At 37.4% G+C, this 15,963-nt stretch overlaps 3 protein-coding genes across 3 annotated transcripts; 2 read left to right on the top strand and 1 right to left on the bottom strand.

The window, feature by feature from the left end:
• The first annotated feature begins 1,205 nt into the window (after positions 1–1,205).
• LOC103476886 (angiogenin-like) lies at positions 1,206–1,613 on the top strand. The gene has a single exon (XM_008429611.1). It carries the CDS (start codon positions 1,206–1,208, stop codon positions 1,611–1,613), a length of 408 nt encoding a protein of 135 aa, XP_008427833.1.
• A 3,484-nt stretch (positions 1,614–5,097) lies between these two features.
• LOC103474601 (insulin receptor substrate 2-B-like) lies at positions 5,098–9,168 on the bottom strand. Its single transcript, XM_008425708.1, has 6 exons — positions 8,972–9,168; positions 7,834–8,299; positions 7,428–7,677; positions 6,796–7,045; positions 6,177–6,717; positions 5,098–5,747 (listed from the first exon to the last, which is right to left on the bottom strand). The coding sequence occupies exons 2-6, from the start codon at positions 8,280–8,282 to the stop codon at positions 5,417–5,419; spliced, it is 1,821 nt and encodes a 606-aa protein (XP_008423930.1). The 5' UTR covers positions 8,283–8,299; positions 8,972–9,168; the 3' UTR covers positions 5,098–5,416.
• Positions 9,169–9,979: 811 nt separating this feature from the next.
• cyp4f3 (cytochrome P450, family 4, subfamily F, polypeptide 3) lies at positions 9,980–14,985 on the top strand. The gene is made up of 13 exons (XM_008425718.2): positions 9,980–10,515; positions 10,597–10,741; positions 10,837–10,890; positions 11,750–11,877; positions 12,209–12,330; positions 12,411–12,557; positions 12,773–12,902; positions 12,980–13,046; positions 13,388–13,517; positions 13,907–14,040; positions 14,202–14,266; positions 14,342–14,424; positions 14,507–14,985. Exons 1-13 carry the CDS (start codon positions 10,312–10,314, stop codon positions 14,709–14,711), a joined length of 1,614 nt encoding a protein of 537 aa, XP_008423940.1. The 5' UTR covers positions 9,980–10,311; the 3' UTR covers positions 14,712–14,985.
• Positions 14,986–15,963: the final 978 nt, after the last annotated feature.

Below are 15,963 nucleotides of genomic sequence, written 5' to 3'. Positions count from 1 at the left end.
AAACAAAAAGTCACTTGGTGTGTCAGAGAAGATGAGCTACCGAGCGCTGCTAACAATTAATCATCTTTATTAAAAGATGTAAAACATTTAACAGCATATCAGTAAAAAAATATTAATGTTAAGCTGCTTAGATGGCGACTAAGACGACATGTCTGGTCTTTGAATGACTCCATCAGGTCTTTCACGCGTTTCTGCTGACGCATCTGTGGTTTTGTGATCCTGTCAGTCTAAACTTTCCACCAATTCATAAGAAAACTGCTTATAAATATAAATATACAAGAATCAACTCTGTTTGAATTGGGAATAAAATAAGGGTTTGTTTGTGGCATTTTGCTGATTAAATTAAAAACATGAAAATAAATGTTAAATCATATTCTAAGATGTGAGTAAAGTCACAGAGGTGTTATCAGGATTTGTGTTGAAAATTACATTTGCTGTAAAATACTCACATCTTTTCAGTTTCCTTTAAATGCCAAAGTGTGAAGACACTCAGCTCCTGTTATTTCAGGTCCACCATATTTGTTTCCCCTCTACCTTCGCTCATAGTTGCTCAGCTGGATTTTGTCAATTACCTTTAGCTGCATGGTTGAATGCAAATATTCTGTATTGTTATTAAGCTAAGCATGCACTCAGTGACCAACGGTGTTGAAATATTCATTATCGATCTTGGTGGCATCAAACGATCAGTCGTTTGTTTCTTTACATGGTGTCCAATGAATTTTTCTTTTGACAGAAATATTTATTATCTCAATAATATTATCTCATGGACCTGTTATGGTTGACATAAATACAAGAAAGACTGCAGATGTGAAAGTGATAAAGAATCAAGTAATGTTTCTTTTTTATATAGATATAATAAAAATGCAGGTTTCAACAGGTTTCCAGTTTTTAATTGAATTGTTCAGCTGAGGTTGCATGGCAGAATGAGACTAAAAATAATATTCGTACAGATCTGTATTTCTATACATTGTTTTCTACAAAATGTGGTGAAAAATGTTTGAAACTCTTTGTGTTTTTCTTCATTCTAAAACATGAACAATAGAAATAAAATAGTTTAAATATGACAAATTTTCTATTGTAGATACTTATCAAAAATGATTAGTTGCTAGGATGGTGAACTTAACTTTCCTCTAAATATTCTCAACTTTGAACATGAATAAATGCAGTTCAGTTTTTAATGTGTGTGACATGTCGCTGCATTCGACATGTCAGAGAAAACAAACAGCTCCGAACCGAAACTGAAACCAGTTCTGGAAGAGAATTACGAGTTGTTAAAAAGGCATCACATAGCCGAGGGGATGGATGCGACTGCCTGCACGTCGGAGATGAAACGGAGGAACATCAACAGCAAGAGCTGCAAGGAGAAACACACGTTCGTCGTTGATAAAGAGGAAAAGGTCGTGGCCGTGTTAAGGGATAAGGGGGAATATATGAGTGAGAATCATTTGACCAGGAGTGAAGAAGATTTCGAAATTGTTATTTGTAAACACATGAAAAAAGCCAGAAAAGGTTCATGTCAGTACACAGGACAGAAGCGCACCGCAAGAATTGTGATGAAATGCAAAACCTTACCTGTCCACTATGAGAAAGACTTTGAGACATTTGAAGGATAATCGTTCTCAATGTTTCACGGTTGTTAAAAAAAATAAAGTAAAAAAACATTTACCATTTTTATACCACTGGAGAAGACTCTCATTATTCCCCTTCAAAAAAACCAACACCAGCAGTTGTCATTATAATTATAAATTATTTTGTTCTTTTTGTTTCATAAATTTTTTAAAATTCTGCTTTTATTTCTGTATCTAATTATAGACCTCAGTAAATGTTTTATTTTGGCAGTCTGGTTCCTTTAGTGAACTACTTTACTTCCTGTTTTTTCACTSCTGTTTCATCAACACAATCACTCTGGTACTCAGTTACATTCTATTTACTGATCATTTTATTTCTTCTGCTTCCTGTTTCCACTCAGCTAAGCGGTCTCACCTGTTACTTATCCCAGTTGTCACTCTTCCCTCTAGATTTTATTCAGATTATGATCTACTGCTGGTTCCTTTTCACACTGATGAACTGTTTGGATAATAAATTTGGCAAAAAAGAATAATCTGCAATTTGCACAAACGCTTAAAGAGTAATAATTTGCGTTACACTCGTATTAATCAGAGTGATGATTCCATTGTCAAACCAAACATCCAACAATCAAAAATCAATGAACCGCTACTGCACTGTGGTGATTTTTAATATTTTACAGCTTTGTGGTTTCTGGTTAAAAAAAGCTAGAGCTTTATGGGGCATCCCATTAGCCCCATAAAGCTCTTCCATTATCTGTGGTGACAAATGGCTGCAGTCAGGTTTAGATCAAACTGCAAAGATTAGTAAATGACATTAGAATAGTGAGTCTCACTAACTGCACGCTGTACAGAGAGGAAGAGGAGCAGCATAGCTAACTATGATGCTGCAAAAACAGCTACTCTTAAAATGTGGATGCAAAATTTTGAAGTTGAGAGTAATTTCAACTCACAGCAGTACATGCAAAATAAACTATAAACCTTCAACGAATAATTTAAGTATTTAGATCTGATTTGAAAAATATAAGAATAAAACACAAGTTCAGTTTTAAATCCTTTATTCACCAATATGTGTTGAAAAGCTACTTCTGCACAGTATTACTATGCTTTAATGCAATGAAACAGAAATGAGCACAATGCTAAAAAAAAGTCATGTGAAATGAATGAAATTAGAGAAAGAAGAAAAAAGCTTGACCCTTGATTTTTAAGATCTGCTTTCTGACTGTTGAGCTGGAGATGTGAGACGCTGCAGAGAGAAATTATCCTTTACTTTGGCCGTAGAAATGCACAGGTAATTGATCTTTACATTCTACTGTAAGAATTTGGAAGTAGCTTTTTTTGCCCCAGTAGGTTCCTTGAGTTAGCGTACACACAACAACGATGAACTTTTTTGTACTTCGTGTTTCTCTATCAGGTTTATCCTTACAAATGGCTTTGACTACATCTTTTTTATCAACTATGAATGTGTTGGTCTCCTTTTTCATTTTGTTCTTATCCATTATGTTTCTCTGTTCTATCACTGTTTCACAGTCGTTTATATCCATATCATCAATAACATGCTGTCTAAGAAAGTTCTCATAACGTTCATTTGGACTGGGGCCGGTGACCTGGACTTGGGACTTTGACTTGGTGGCAATGACCTGGACCAGCAGTGAACAGACAAGCAGGCAAACAGGAATTATGTTCATCGTTACTGAAAGAAGAACAGAAACATTATATTTAATGTTAGTTTCAAACAGATGTGTTGTCACACTTTAAACAGAAGAAGGTGTCTGATAAGCAAAAGGGAAGAACTGAAGGAAGTAATAAAAATAAGTGCATTTAAACTCAAAACTTCCTTTTTAAAACACATCGGCTCTATAGTTCATTCTGACAGATGCAGAAACATCTTTGTTTTGTCACTAGATGACAGATTCCTTCTGCTTTTTATGTTGAGATGTTTATTACATTTGACTTCAAACTAAATCAAACTGAATGTTGAAAAAAAGAATGGGCATGAAGAGTGAATGCAGGTTTGTTCTTTTAGCTAATCAAAATGCAAAGATATTTTTATAGCAACATTTTTAGATCATTTCAGAACAAACATCTTTGTGACAAAAATTTCACATCTAAGTTACTTACTGCTCTTTTTTCCCTCTTTGAGACTCAGAAGTGGTAAACAGGTTCTCTCCAACAGGACTTATCTGTAAAACAGAATTATGGGAGTTTAAACTGCAATAATTACTAATGGATGATAGTTGACTTTAATTTCTAATTTTGGGCAAGATTCTGTACAACATTTCTGACTCCTATGTAGAAAATGTTAATTAATCCAACTTACCACTTCGGAGAAGAAAATCAATGTCAACAGCTGAGCAGGAACCAAAATGAGAAAAGTTTTTGAAAGTGAAGTTTGGTGAAGTTGAAGTTACCCCAGAGTTTACTTCCCCTCAGCTTAGATGTCCTTTAATACACAACAAACTGAAGGAGGAGTTTTCTCACTAACCTATCCACATCTGAGGCTTTCAATTTAATACCATATTAAGAAATATCCAAGATCGCACCCCGCATCAATAGCTTGAATAACTGAGTGATTGGTTGATTTTGTTCAGAGGTATAGTGCGACATTAAACTTTTTTGGAAAAAATATTTTTAGTAGTAGTCTCTCTACGCTGTGCTTTTACTTATTTTTTCAAGTATTGCTAGTCGAGTAAAATTTCAGTTTTTTCTATCCAGAGCAACTTTCTTGAATGAAGAAAATAAATGCATGTGATACAGATCTACACTTAGAATGAGACTATTTATGCACAAACTTTGTTAATGTAATGTTATGTACCTGATGACCTTGCTGTGCTAATTGGCACAAGTACTTATATTTACATTACCAACTATATTAGTTACACAGGTTGTTTTTCTTGAAATAAATTTGAAAATAAAAATATCTATGCCTGAATGTGTTTTTTAATCATATTTAATCATTTTATGTTTCTCATTTACATCGTTAAAAAAGTTTTGCATAACTTTACAGTTTCTGTATGATGTCATTTTTAAATAGTCAGATGATCCGATCAGTTTCTCAGTACTTGAGTGACCATTTTATGATTTTTTTTTTACTTGACAAAAAATATATTGAAGTAGTGCTAACCCTACTTGAGCACAATTTTGGGGACTCCACCCACCTCTGAATATATTAATCATGTGGCAAACATTTAAAATGGAACTGGTTAAATGTCAAAGCGTAGCGTGCCAACACAACTAAAAAAAAACCCAATGTCTTGCAGCTTTTCTGAGAAGGAACCAAGAAACGCTTTAAAAAGAACCAGAGGTGTGAACTCAAGTGTTATACTCAGCATGATGCAGCTAGATTCATAAACAGTTCACTTTTGAGGACCCAAGAGCTACGACCTTTTCTAAAATTGTGCTAGCAACACACAAAAAAAAAACTTAGAAATTCTATTGATCTTTTCCTTAGTGTATGTCTTTAACACCACATCATTAATGACAAAGCCAATTAAGAATCAAATTATGAAAAAAGTATTCCCAAGACATTTAGAACAGTCAAAAAGGCAACTTTATTTTTTTCTCCTTAATAGCACTCAAACAATTTAAGTATACAAAGATCTAAACCCCAATCATCTTTGAGCATGTGATTCTCTAAACATTTGTGCACCGTACAAGTAAAGTGCAGAAACACCAGATGCACGTCATTCTTTTAAACCATTACTTCCACATCCTCATTTCCTCTTGTAGGTGGTGATTACAGACCCCCTTTTAGTGGACCAACACTTTACAGAGCATCAAACCCCAACATTTACTATAATTTAACTACTAAACACTTGTAGTTATATATAGAAACATAATTCCTCCAACACTCAAGATTTCTCCCCAGTTTGAAAGCAAGAAAAAAGACATCCTGTCAGCCAGTGTCTTCTGACCTGCTCCTGTTCAGGTTGAGGGCGACTGAACTGGCTTGTATCAGCGTTTGGACTGGACTGTGGAGGCTTTTTCGTTCCTGAGCCACTCAACAGAAATGGAGGAATCAGGAAAGACCGATCAAAGTCCTGAGCCTGCTGTGGCTGGGCAGAAAAGCTGGTTTCCATTGACGACGGGACGTTTTCTGGAGTCCCCGGGCAGCATTGCCGACTGATGTCACTGCTCTGAAGGCGTGAAGGATGCAGAGGAGAGAAGCTGTCACAGGTGGAGCTGTGAGGACAAAGAGTTAAAACCTCAAATGATCAAAAACATGATTAGTCAAGTCATTTAATCAAAACATTTAAGGTTTGTATTTGTAAAGTTGTTCCTTCTTGTGAGTAATGGCAAGGAATAGTCATGTAAAAAAAATTTGGATACCCTGTAAGGTTTAAAGCTAAAAATTATTATTACAACTTTCTCAACTATTTTATTCGTATCATTCTGACTTCACGTTATGACTTGCTTCTTGTATTTTATTATGATTTGCTACTCGTATTGTTGAAACTATCCTGGTTATATTTTGACTTTCTCATCACTACAACTTTTTTCTTGCATTATTGACTTTATTGTTGTACAACTTTATTTCCTCATAATACAACTTTGTTCTGATACATTATTCTCAAAAATCATGACTTCGCTCGTGTTTCCGAACTAACTTACCTGCTGAACGACGTCTGAAGGGAAGAGGACGATGAAGAGGAGCAGTATCCTGGCCAGTTGAGTTTTTGTGGACTCTCCATGACAACGTAATCATCCTGAGGTAACTCAGACAGGCTGTGGCTGACAGTCGGGGACATCATCATGTATCCAAATCCTTCCTCCTTCTCAGCCGACTCCCAGCTCTGAATTGTTCTGCTTTTGGTTTCCGGCGCCGGGTTCTGCTGGGGTCTAGCAGGGCTGAGGTGCAAGGTGAAGCTCAGAGAGGATTCAGACTTTGTGTCTTCTGGTGTTTGAGCTCTTCTGTGATGCTGTGCAGGACTAGTTTGGCTCTCAGAGTTTCTGGGATGAAGAACCCGAGGTGTAAGAGTTCTCATGTTAGCCAGCTTGTCTCTCTGTTTGGGTCGGCGGCGCTTTGAGGCCAGAAGGGCTGGCTGTTGATTGGGACTGGATGTCAGAGATCTGGTGAAGTCTGGAAGAGCTCGTAGGGATCTCACAGTCTCCCGAACCGACTCGTGGATGTGTTGGGCCAGAACTGGGTTTCCTGAACAAACCAATCAGAAAAAAACAAAATCAAGAAGTTTAATTTAAAGAAGAACTTTTTAATTTTGTGCCCGATTACCTTCTTCTCCAGCCTCCATCCAGATTTCTCCGGGACCATGAGGCGCCGACCTGCCCAGCTCCAAAAAGAAAAAGCCATCCAGGTGTCCAAAGCGGCGAACACTCAGCAAAGGTATCGTGACTGATGGCAAGTCATTACTGGACCCCAGCCGGACCATAACAAGTGTTGATGCTGTGAGGCAGAGACGGTTCTCCCCCGTGAACAGTTTGGAGGAGCCCAGGCCTCTGGGCTTCACCATGACCGGCCAAACCTTAGACCAAGACGACAGGAGCCAGAACCAAATGACGCAGCGATAGAAGGAGAAGAAGAAGAGACTCTCTTCACTAAATAGCTATAAAACTGTGTCACAAATGTTTGTTTGGATTCGCAAAATGAGGCGCAGAGTCCAAGACTTGGACCTCTCTGAAATTAAATGTACATTTTCTGTTCCTTTGATGCATTTCAGTTGTTCAAATATTTTATTCAATTTTGTTTTAATTGATTAAATGAAAGGCAACAAAAAATAATTCACACAAAGGACATTTTGCTGCTGTCTTATTTGTTGAATCTGGAGAATTAAACCCAGACTTTCCCAAACTCCACAGCATCTCTGCTTTCACCTGGACAGTTTAAGGTAAAACATCCCATCCTACCTCTTTGAAGAACGCTGCAGGCGGTAGAGTGCAGTACCCGTCATCGTCTTCATCGAACCCTTCTTCATGCTCCTCATCCCTCTGCTCATCCTCCACTAGCCTCTTTATGGCCAGGTACCAATCTTCCTGTTGCTGCTGCTCCTCCATCACCAGCACCAGAGTCTGATCCTTGTCGTACAGCACCACCATGTGGCCTTTTCGGGAACTGCCACTCCGACTCACACCAAGACAGCAACGAAGATAAATGACCCTGAGAGGGAAGATTTTGATCAGTTTCATTCAAATCCGACAGAAATATGACCACAACAAGTTCAAATACAGAAATTTAAGCTTGTAACAATTATGACTTTTTACATTGTGATAGCTCTATCCTTTTAGCTAATTGGTTGCAGTTATTCCCACCAACCCTTGTTTGCTGGTTCCAAACAGAGCGGCCTTCCCAACAGACTTCTCCATAGCCGTGAACTTCTCCTGGTTCTTGTACCACTCCAGTCTGCTCGGACCGGTGTAACTTCCCGTTCGCAGGACGAAATATCTCCTGTGGCTCCGCTCCAGCTTCCCCAGGTAACCTTCTTTCACCACGTCACCTTGCGGCCCTGAGGCGTCCATTAAAGCACAGGGTAGGGGGGCCAGGGGTATTGGGGTCTCTTTAGTGCAGAACAGCTCCTCAAAGCAGCGGGATGAAGGCGATTCATTTGAGTCCTCCTCTTCATCCTGCTCTGTGTGTCGATTCTTCAGCTGAAACTGCAAAGGAGATTCACCTGCACAAGTGAGGCTGCGGTGATGTGATGACCGAGGGGTGCATGGAGGCTCTGCAAATCCCCTTTTGGTAGAACTATCATGCCCCTCCGACATTTTACTATGTTTAAAGTCTGCAACATAAAGACAGAGGAATTAAAACGTTAAATAATAAAAGGAGAGTTATTTTACAACACAATGAAGTTTTAAATTTGATGATTTGCTATAATTTATACATTTTAAAGAAAATTGTGACAAAAATCCCTCATCAGTTTGGCACTGTAAAATTTGACAAAAAAAATCTGATCTCTTGAAACTTTGACCTAAAATATTCATATCAAAAATCATATTTTGATTATGTTTATATAGTACCACATCTTTATGGCAAGAAAGATTTTTTTTTAATTATTGCCAATATCAGATACTGAAATGAATCAGTGATTGTGTCCGTCTTTATGTAGTCGAATGGCATCTATTTATATTTTTGTCATATGTATATCTATTCAAATTGGTATGAACTAGTTCCTAAATTACGCAAAACAGCACATAAAAATACAAATAACTGAAACGCACAAACACATTCAACTTAATATAAAAAGTCAGCGTAATAAATTAAAATGAATAATATAAGTTGCAAAACATATAAGTTGCTGAAATAAATATTATGCTTAAATAATATTTAATTTATTTATTTATTGTTGGTTTTGTTAGTATTTCTGCACCATGTAGCCACTTAGCTAAAAACAAAACAGCATTGTAGCGTTTTTCACCTCACAGCAATATTTTTGATCTCGGTATAAACTTACCTGAAAGTCGAAGACGTCTACATTACGTCTGGAAACTCTGAACCGAGTCACCCGTTGTCACACGTTTTGGGTTTCTTTTCTCTCACAAATACCATAAAAATCCAAGCAGAAATGATTTCCAACCTAGTTTTAGGGAACGGTGCAGGTTCTGCGTCCCACAGGTGCAACAGGCGGCAATCAGTGCTGCCTTCAGGAGCGCCTCGTAAAAATAACACTTCGGCTGAGGAACGGATCAGTCAGATATTCAAACTGTTAAAAATTTACTTATTTAAATATTTATGAACGTAGGAATGAAACTTAAAACATTTTTACCTCCAAGTTTTAATATTTAAAGGCAGGAGACAAGCCTGATATAGTTTCCGGATTTTAAGTAAAGTATTTGCTGCCTTCTCCACCTGTTTGTGCACCAGGTGAGGTCAGTATAAATATGGACTCTAACAATACAAAGACTTAAAGTAATTCTAAAATGTAAAACACGGTTCAACACAGCAAGGTATCCCTAAAAAAAGTATCAAATGACCAACATTGCTATTGGCAGTTTCTGCTTCTTTATTTATTTTTAGACAACTATCATTCAAAAAGTAGCTTAACAAGTTTGCAACCGGTAAGTTGTTAGTTGAATGTGGTTGTGAGTTTTAGCCTGAAACCGAAGAAGTAGTTTCATATTTACAAGAACTACAACCACATCCAGATCTTCAGAAACCCCAAGCTGATTTTCTTGCCCTGTATTCAGCCTGATTCAACTTTTGCATAAACGCCAAACAGCTTCTGTTTCTACTGATGAAAGTCATCCCCACAGCATAATGGTGTCACCACCATGTGCCCCCATTCTGTGATCGTTTCCAGCCACAGAACCATTTTGAATATAGGTCAAATTAGTTGAATTAGTCATCTGACTAAAGCACTTTTGCGCCTTTTTGCTGTGTCTCCTTCATGAACTGTAGGCTTCTTTACCGTGTAACCTTAAAACAGATTCCCCCATACCTCTTAAATTACTTTAAAAATTAATATTACATGTAATTTTCCCTCCTTTTCCCAATTTTGCACCTCCTTTTGTTGGCCCATAACGTTTGGTTTTGCAATTAAGTTCACATGAACATGAAATCTCATGCAAAAACATGATGAAAGTGACCGCATTTAACAGACAAAAGGAAGTGAGGATATCACAATGTCAGCAATTGTTATGAAATACGCACAACGGTGTGCGGAAGAAGTTTAGTTCCTGCATGTTTCTAAATCAACAGGCTGTCAGCTGCCTCCGTCGGATCAGAACATCTGAGCACCAGTTTTTGTTTTTGTTGTTGTTTTAGTTTTTTTTTGTCTGCTCCTGTACCCCCAGCATGGCTGTCCTTCACAGGCTCCTGTCACAGCTTTTCAGCTGGTCTGGGATCAGTTTCCTCCTGCAGCTGATGGGGACCGGACTGCTGGCTGTGGTTGGAGTTTGGACGGTGAGGCTGCTGGTTCGTCACGCCTGGTTCACTCACAGGTTGTCCTGCTTCAACAAGCCGCAGACGCATTCATGGCTGATTGGTCACCTCGGTCAGGTGAGGTTCAAAATCCACACCTCAGACATAAAGCATTGCTTTCTAAAAAAAAAAAAGAAATAAACATATTGATGTCTCCAGATGCAGAGCACAGAGGAAGGTCTCCAACAGGTGGATGAATTGGTGCAGACCTACAAGCACTCCTGCTCCTGGTTCTTCGGGCCTTTCTATCACATGGTCAGAGTCTTTCATCCTGACTATGTGAAGCCGCTGCTGATGGCGCCTGGTACGATCAAAAACTCCACAAATCACAAGAGATTATTTCACAATGTCCAAAGCTCACACTGATGTTTTTTGTTCCATCTACCGTCCACCTTAAAGCCAACATCACGATGAAGGATGAGTTTGTCTACGGGCATCTGCGTCCGTGGCTGGGTGAGTCAGACAGACATGTTGTGTTAACACAAGAAGAAAACTGAGTACACTGTAAAACCTAATTAGATCTCTTTACTGAAGAAATACTTTTTACATCAAAACTGTTTAGTTTTTATTAAATTAACTGATTAAGATCCACTTGTGCAATTTTAGTGAGTGTAATTTAACTTAACAAATCTTAGTATGACGTAATTACTTAAACAGCACCCAAAGCTGTTTTTTTTGTTTTGTTTTGTTTTTTTTGTTTTTTTTAACATCGGCATCGTTCTAAAATAATAGCCAAAGGTGATTTTTTTTTTCTTTTTTGGAAAAGAAGAGCTATTATTTTAGGAAGCTGATATGTAAATAAACCCCAAAGCTTTCTGAAGCCACTTTTTTTAAACTTGAAACTACGTAAGTAAAAGAAAATTTTTTGATTAAAATTATCCACTGAAACTTACAGATGTACGAAGCATTGATAATTTGATCAATTTGTTTTTTTTATTTATTATTTAATTTATTTTAACAGTAAATAAAACACAAGCGTTTGCGAGACTGCGCCCTCATGTGGAATAGTGTGGTCATGTCAATGATCATACAACATACACTCCTACAGTTTTATATATTCAAATGTAAATGCCAAGGAAAAAAGAAAATAAAAGCTGTTCTGCTCGAAAAGTAGCTCATTCTTAATGAACTGCATAGATGAAGCTTTAGAGTCTACCTTTTTTTGCCGTAACTTAATTGATTAAAGTCGATTATATTCACTCATCTTTTATGTTTTAATTTATAGTGTATAATTATGAAGTGGTGTTTTCTTTCCCAAATCTCTTAATTACAGCACATAAATCGCTGGTTAACCTGGTTTATTTTTTTACAGGTCACAGTTTGTTGATAAGTAATGGAGAGGAGTGGTCTCGCAAGAGGCGACTGCTGACTCCGGCTTTTCATTTCGACATCCTTAAAAACTACATCCTGACGTTTAACTCTTCGACTAACACCATGCACGTAAGGCACACACTCAGAAACAAGTATTTGCTGTTGGGAAAACTTCACTGTTTGGATCTTCGTCACTGTTGGCGACTCCTCAAGAGTAGAAAATAGAAATTAGTCCCAAAAACCATTATCAAAACTGCGTAATTATCCATCTGCAAGCAATTGTTATGGACGAAACTTTATATTAGGGGTGAAACGACTGATCGAATTAATCGGATTAATCGTCAACTAATATTAGTGATCAATGAATCATCACCTGGAGTATACAGGTTAAAAAAGGACATTTGTTGAAAGAACGATGCACTCAGAGCACCTTTTCCATGTCCTCTCATTTAATTTCCAGAATAAATGGCACCGCCTGGTGGCAGGAGGAACAACCAACATAGAGATGTTTGACCATGTCACTCTGATGACTCTGGACAGCTTATTAAAGTGCGCCTTCAGCTACCAGAGCAACTGTCAGGAGTGAGGACTTCACTATTTCACCCAAAATCTATTGTCGCTGTTCTGGATTTCTGCCTTAAAAGGCATATATTTGTTTTTAGATCCACCAGTCAATATGTGTCCGCCATCATGGAGCTCAGTGACCTGGTGATAGATCGCCGCTTTCGCATTTTGCACCAATGGGACTGGATCTACTGGAAAACTGAGCAAGGAAAGAGATTCAAGCAAGCRTTAAGTGTGGTACACAGGTAGCGTGTCACTCATGCAGCCGAGTTTAATATCTAGGTAGGAGGAAACTATGAAAATTAAATCAGCTGACAGCTTCAATGTACTTTTTCATCATATCATAAAAGCTGGAGGTGTTATTTACACAATTCCGTCACAGTATATTTCCACAAAGCTTTGCGAATCTACTTACTTATTTATTTTCAATGTATTTTCGAACTGTATGCTCAACTTGCAGGTTCACTAGGGATGTTGTGCAGATGCGCCGTACTCTCATTGACCAGCAGAGGGAGACAGAGACACTAAGCAGCATGACGACAGCGGAACAGAGAAAGAAAGATTTCGTGGACCTCATTCTGCTGTCAAAAGTGAACACAGAACGGACTATAAAATTAAATATGACAAATTAAGCTCCTAAAAATGAAAATAATTTCTATTAACACAGGATGAAGACGGACAAGGACTCACAGATGAAGAAATTCAGGCGGAAGCCAACACTTTCATGTTTGCAGGTGAGCCGGTGTTTGTTTTGGCTAAACACTGCCCTCGGTAGCCACAAATGTGAACTGCAACTATGCAGCTCGTAACAGACTAAACTGACAAATTTAAAGTATCTTATCCAGAGATGATAATTCTTCTACCACTTGTATTTCTACGTTTACCTCTGATCTTATTTCAAAAGTATTTTTGGATCAACTTATGCTTAAATGCTGAGAAACAGACAATGCTGAAAACAGAAGCAGAAAAAACAAATACCTCGTAGCCAGTTGGAGCATAAGTCTGCATGAAAACATGCAATGAAGATATGACCTGTGATAAATAAAAACAAAAATCAGTCTCACTTTTCTCACAGGACATGATACGACAGCAAGCGCAATATGTTGGACACTGTACAATTTAGCTCGTCATCCCCACTATCAGCACAAATGCAGACAGGAAGTGATGGAGCTGATGCAGGGACGAGATGGGCATGAAATAGAGTGGTTAGAAGATGCACGCACATGCACACACACACACATGCTCAGTCACTCCGCCGTAGAAAAGTAAAATATATTTTTTAACGTTTTGTCCGATAACCGGACCCAAGAGTTACAGTCCAGCAGAACAATGTGATGATACAAAAACATATTTATGCAGTAGAGTGGATTAGTCAAAGTTCAAACTTGAAAATGTACTTGCCTTATAGCCAAACTGACTTTGTCTGAGCTATTTCAATAACTATATGTGCAAACCCAAAGATTTGCAGTAAACAAAAAGAATACTCTGAAATTCATGGGTGTGAAGTGACAAAATGTGAAAAATGTCAAAAGATAAAAATACTTTTCCAAGACTGTAATTGTTTGTTGCACTGACACACTTTTTTACTTCAAAGGGAGGACCTGTCCAACCTTCCTTTCACTACCATGTGCATCAAAGAGAGCCTCAGACTGCACTCACCTGTCCAGGCTGTAACCAGGAAGTACACCCAGGATGTGGCATTGCCTGGAGACCTCACCGTACCACAGGGTGAGAAGCTCGGCCTTCTAGGAGTTTTTACGATAGATGCAGGATTTTACTTTACTTTTACTTACTTTATTTTACTTTAGGCTGTATCACAAGCATCCTCTTTGTGATACCTTTGTCTTGTGCCAGTCCTAACTGGGAAGTGAAATCTGTTTTTCCCTAAGGTGTAATCTGTTTGGTCAGTCTTTACGGGACGCACCACAACCCCGAAGTCTGGACAAACCCACACGTAAGAAAATTTTAATAAAAATCCCCTCAAAACAGTTTTAAATTTGTTTAAATTTGACACATTTTAACTTTAAAGGAGTTCGATCCTCTTCGCTTTGAACCGACCAACACACAGAGTCGCTCCTCTCATGGCTTCATCCCGTTCTCCTCCGGTCCCAGGTTCAGTTTCCTCCTTAAGAAAATAAGAGTCTACATGTATCAGAGTGTGTCAGTGGTGAATTTAATCCGTGTCTGCTCACAGGAACTGCATCGGACAGAAATTTGCCATGGCTGAGCTTCGGGTGGTCGTAGCGCTGACCCTGCTGAGGTTTCGTTTAACCCCGGGCGTTAACCCCAAAACAGTCTCTGGGAAGGTGCGGCGTCTCCCCCAACTCGTCCTGCGCGCCGAGGGAGGCCTGTGGCTACAGCTGGAAGATTTGAATGAATCAAGCTTTGGAAATAAATGATTTGATTACAGATGTGTGTCAGAACGTAAAACGCAAAAACACTGTATAAGATTTCATATTGCATTTTAGCCAACGCTCTGCTTCAACCTGTTTTAAGATGCGTTTCATTGTGGGATTTTTAATTATTTTTTTCAAATGGATAAATTCTGGTCTAATAAATATTAATGACATTGTAAATGCAAGATTTAAAGCACACTTTAATTTATTTAACAAATACAGAAATGGCTTTTTCCTGTATATAATCATTTAGATAATAAAAAATGTGCAGTATTTATAGCTGTTGGTATTTCTATAAGTAATAATAAAAATAAAAATTGTAAATTCTTAACTAGATATAGGCTACTTTATTATATATTTGTTGTGCTTCATCAAGAACCAACAGCAGCATCACCCAAGAAATTAATAATCCGTTAATGAAATGTTATAATTTTGATTATTGAGGTACATTTGAAACAAATACATGAAATAAACATAATTATAAAACTTTGAATTTTTATTGTATTGAATAAATAATCAAATTATTTAATCTAGCAATACATTATCTAAACTCCTTAGATGTTGAAGTCAGTTTTTTTTTTTTGCAGGATTTATATAACTGTCATGTTTGTTGCTCCATAATAAGGATCAAAAGTAGTCATTGCAACAGTGGTTTCCTTATTTATTTCATTATTTTTGTATTCATGGCAATGTATTGAGAACCAAAAGTGCAATAAGTGATTGGTTTGGTACATTATTGAATATTTTATCATGTAAATAAAATCGCAGAAAATGCAATCAAAAAAGTAATTATTTAAAGTGCATATTTTACTAGATATACAATTAGCTAATATAAATTAGAACTGCTTAATGAAAGGAATTACTTACACTGGAAGTTACATATAATGATACAAATTTATTTTGTATTTAGTGTGCAAGGATCATACATGTTAATAAATTAGCTCCACATTTAGTAAAATTTTGTAAATTACTAAAATAATGTGTTGCTATTTTACGTATTTAAGTGCGACACTTTTGGTTAATTTTTTAGCCGTACTAAGTTACTGCAAACCTGCTCAATATATTTTAATGTTAGAACTTGCTGCAGTACCAAACTCTGGACACTGGGGGGCGGACAATTTCCGCTTCAGACTTTGAATAAACTTTAAATTCCACAAACCTGGCTCAACTTTAATAAAACATGTTAGAGACGATACTATGAACGCCAGTTGTCATTATACGAAACAATAAGAGTCAGTTTGACAAATACAATTTT

This window comes from Poecilia reticulata, linkage group LG2 (genome assembly GCF_000633615.1).
Source record: "Poecilia reticulata strain Guanapo linkage group LG2, Guppy_female_1.0+MT, whole genome shotgun sequence".
NCBI classification, from domain to species: Eukaryota; Metazoa; Chordata; class Actinopteri; order Cyprinodontiformes; family Poeciliidae; genus Poecilia; species Poecilia reticulata.
This window is presented reverse-complemented; position numbering and strand designations above follow the sequence as displayed.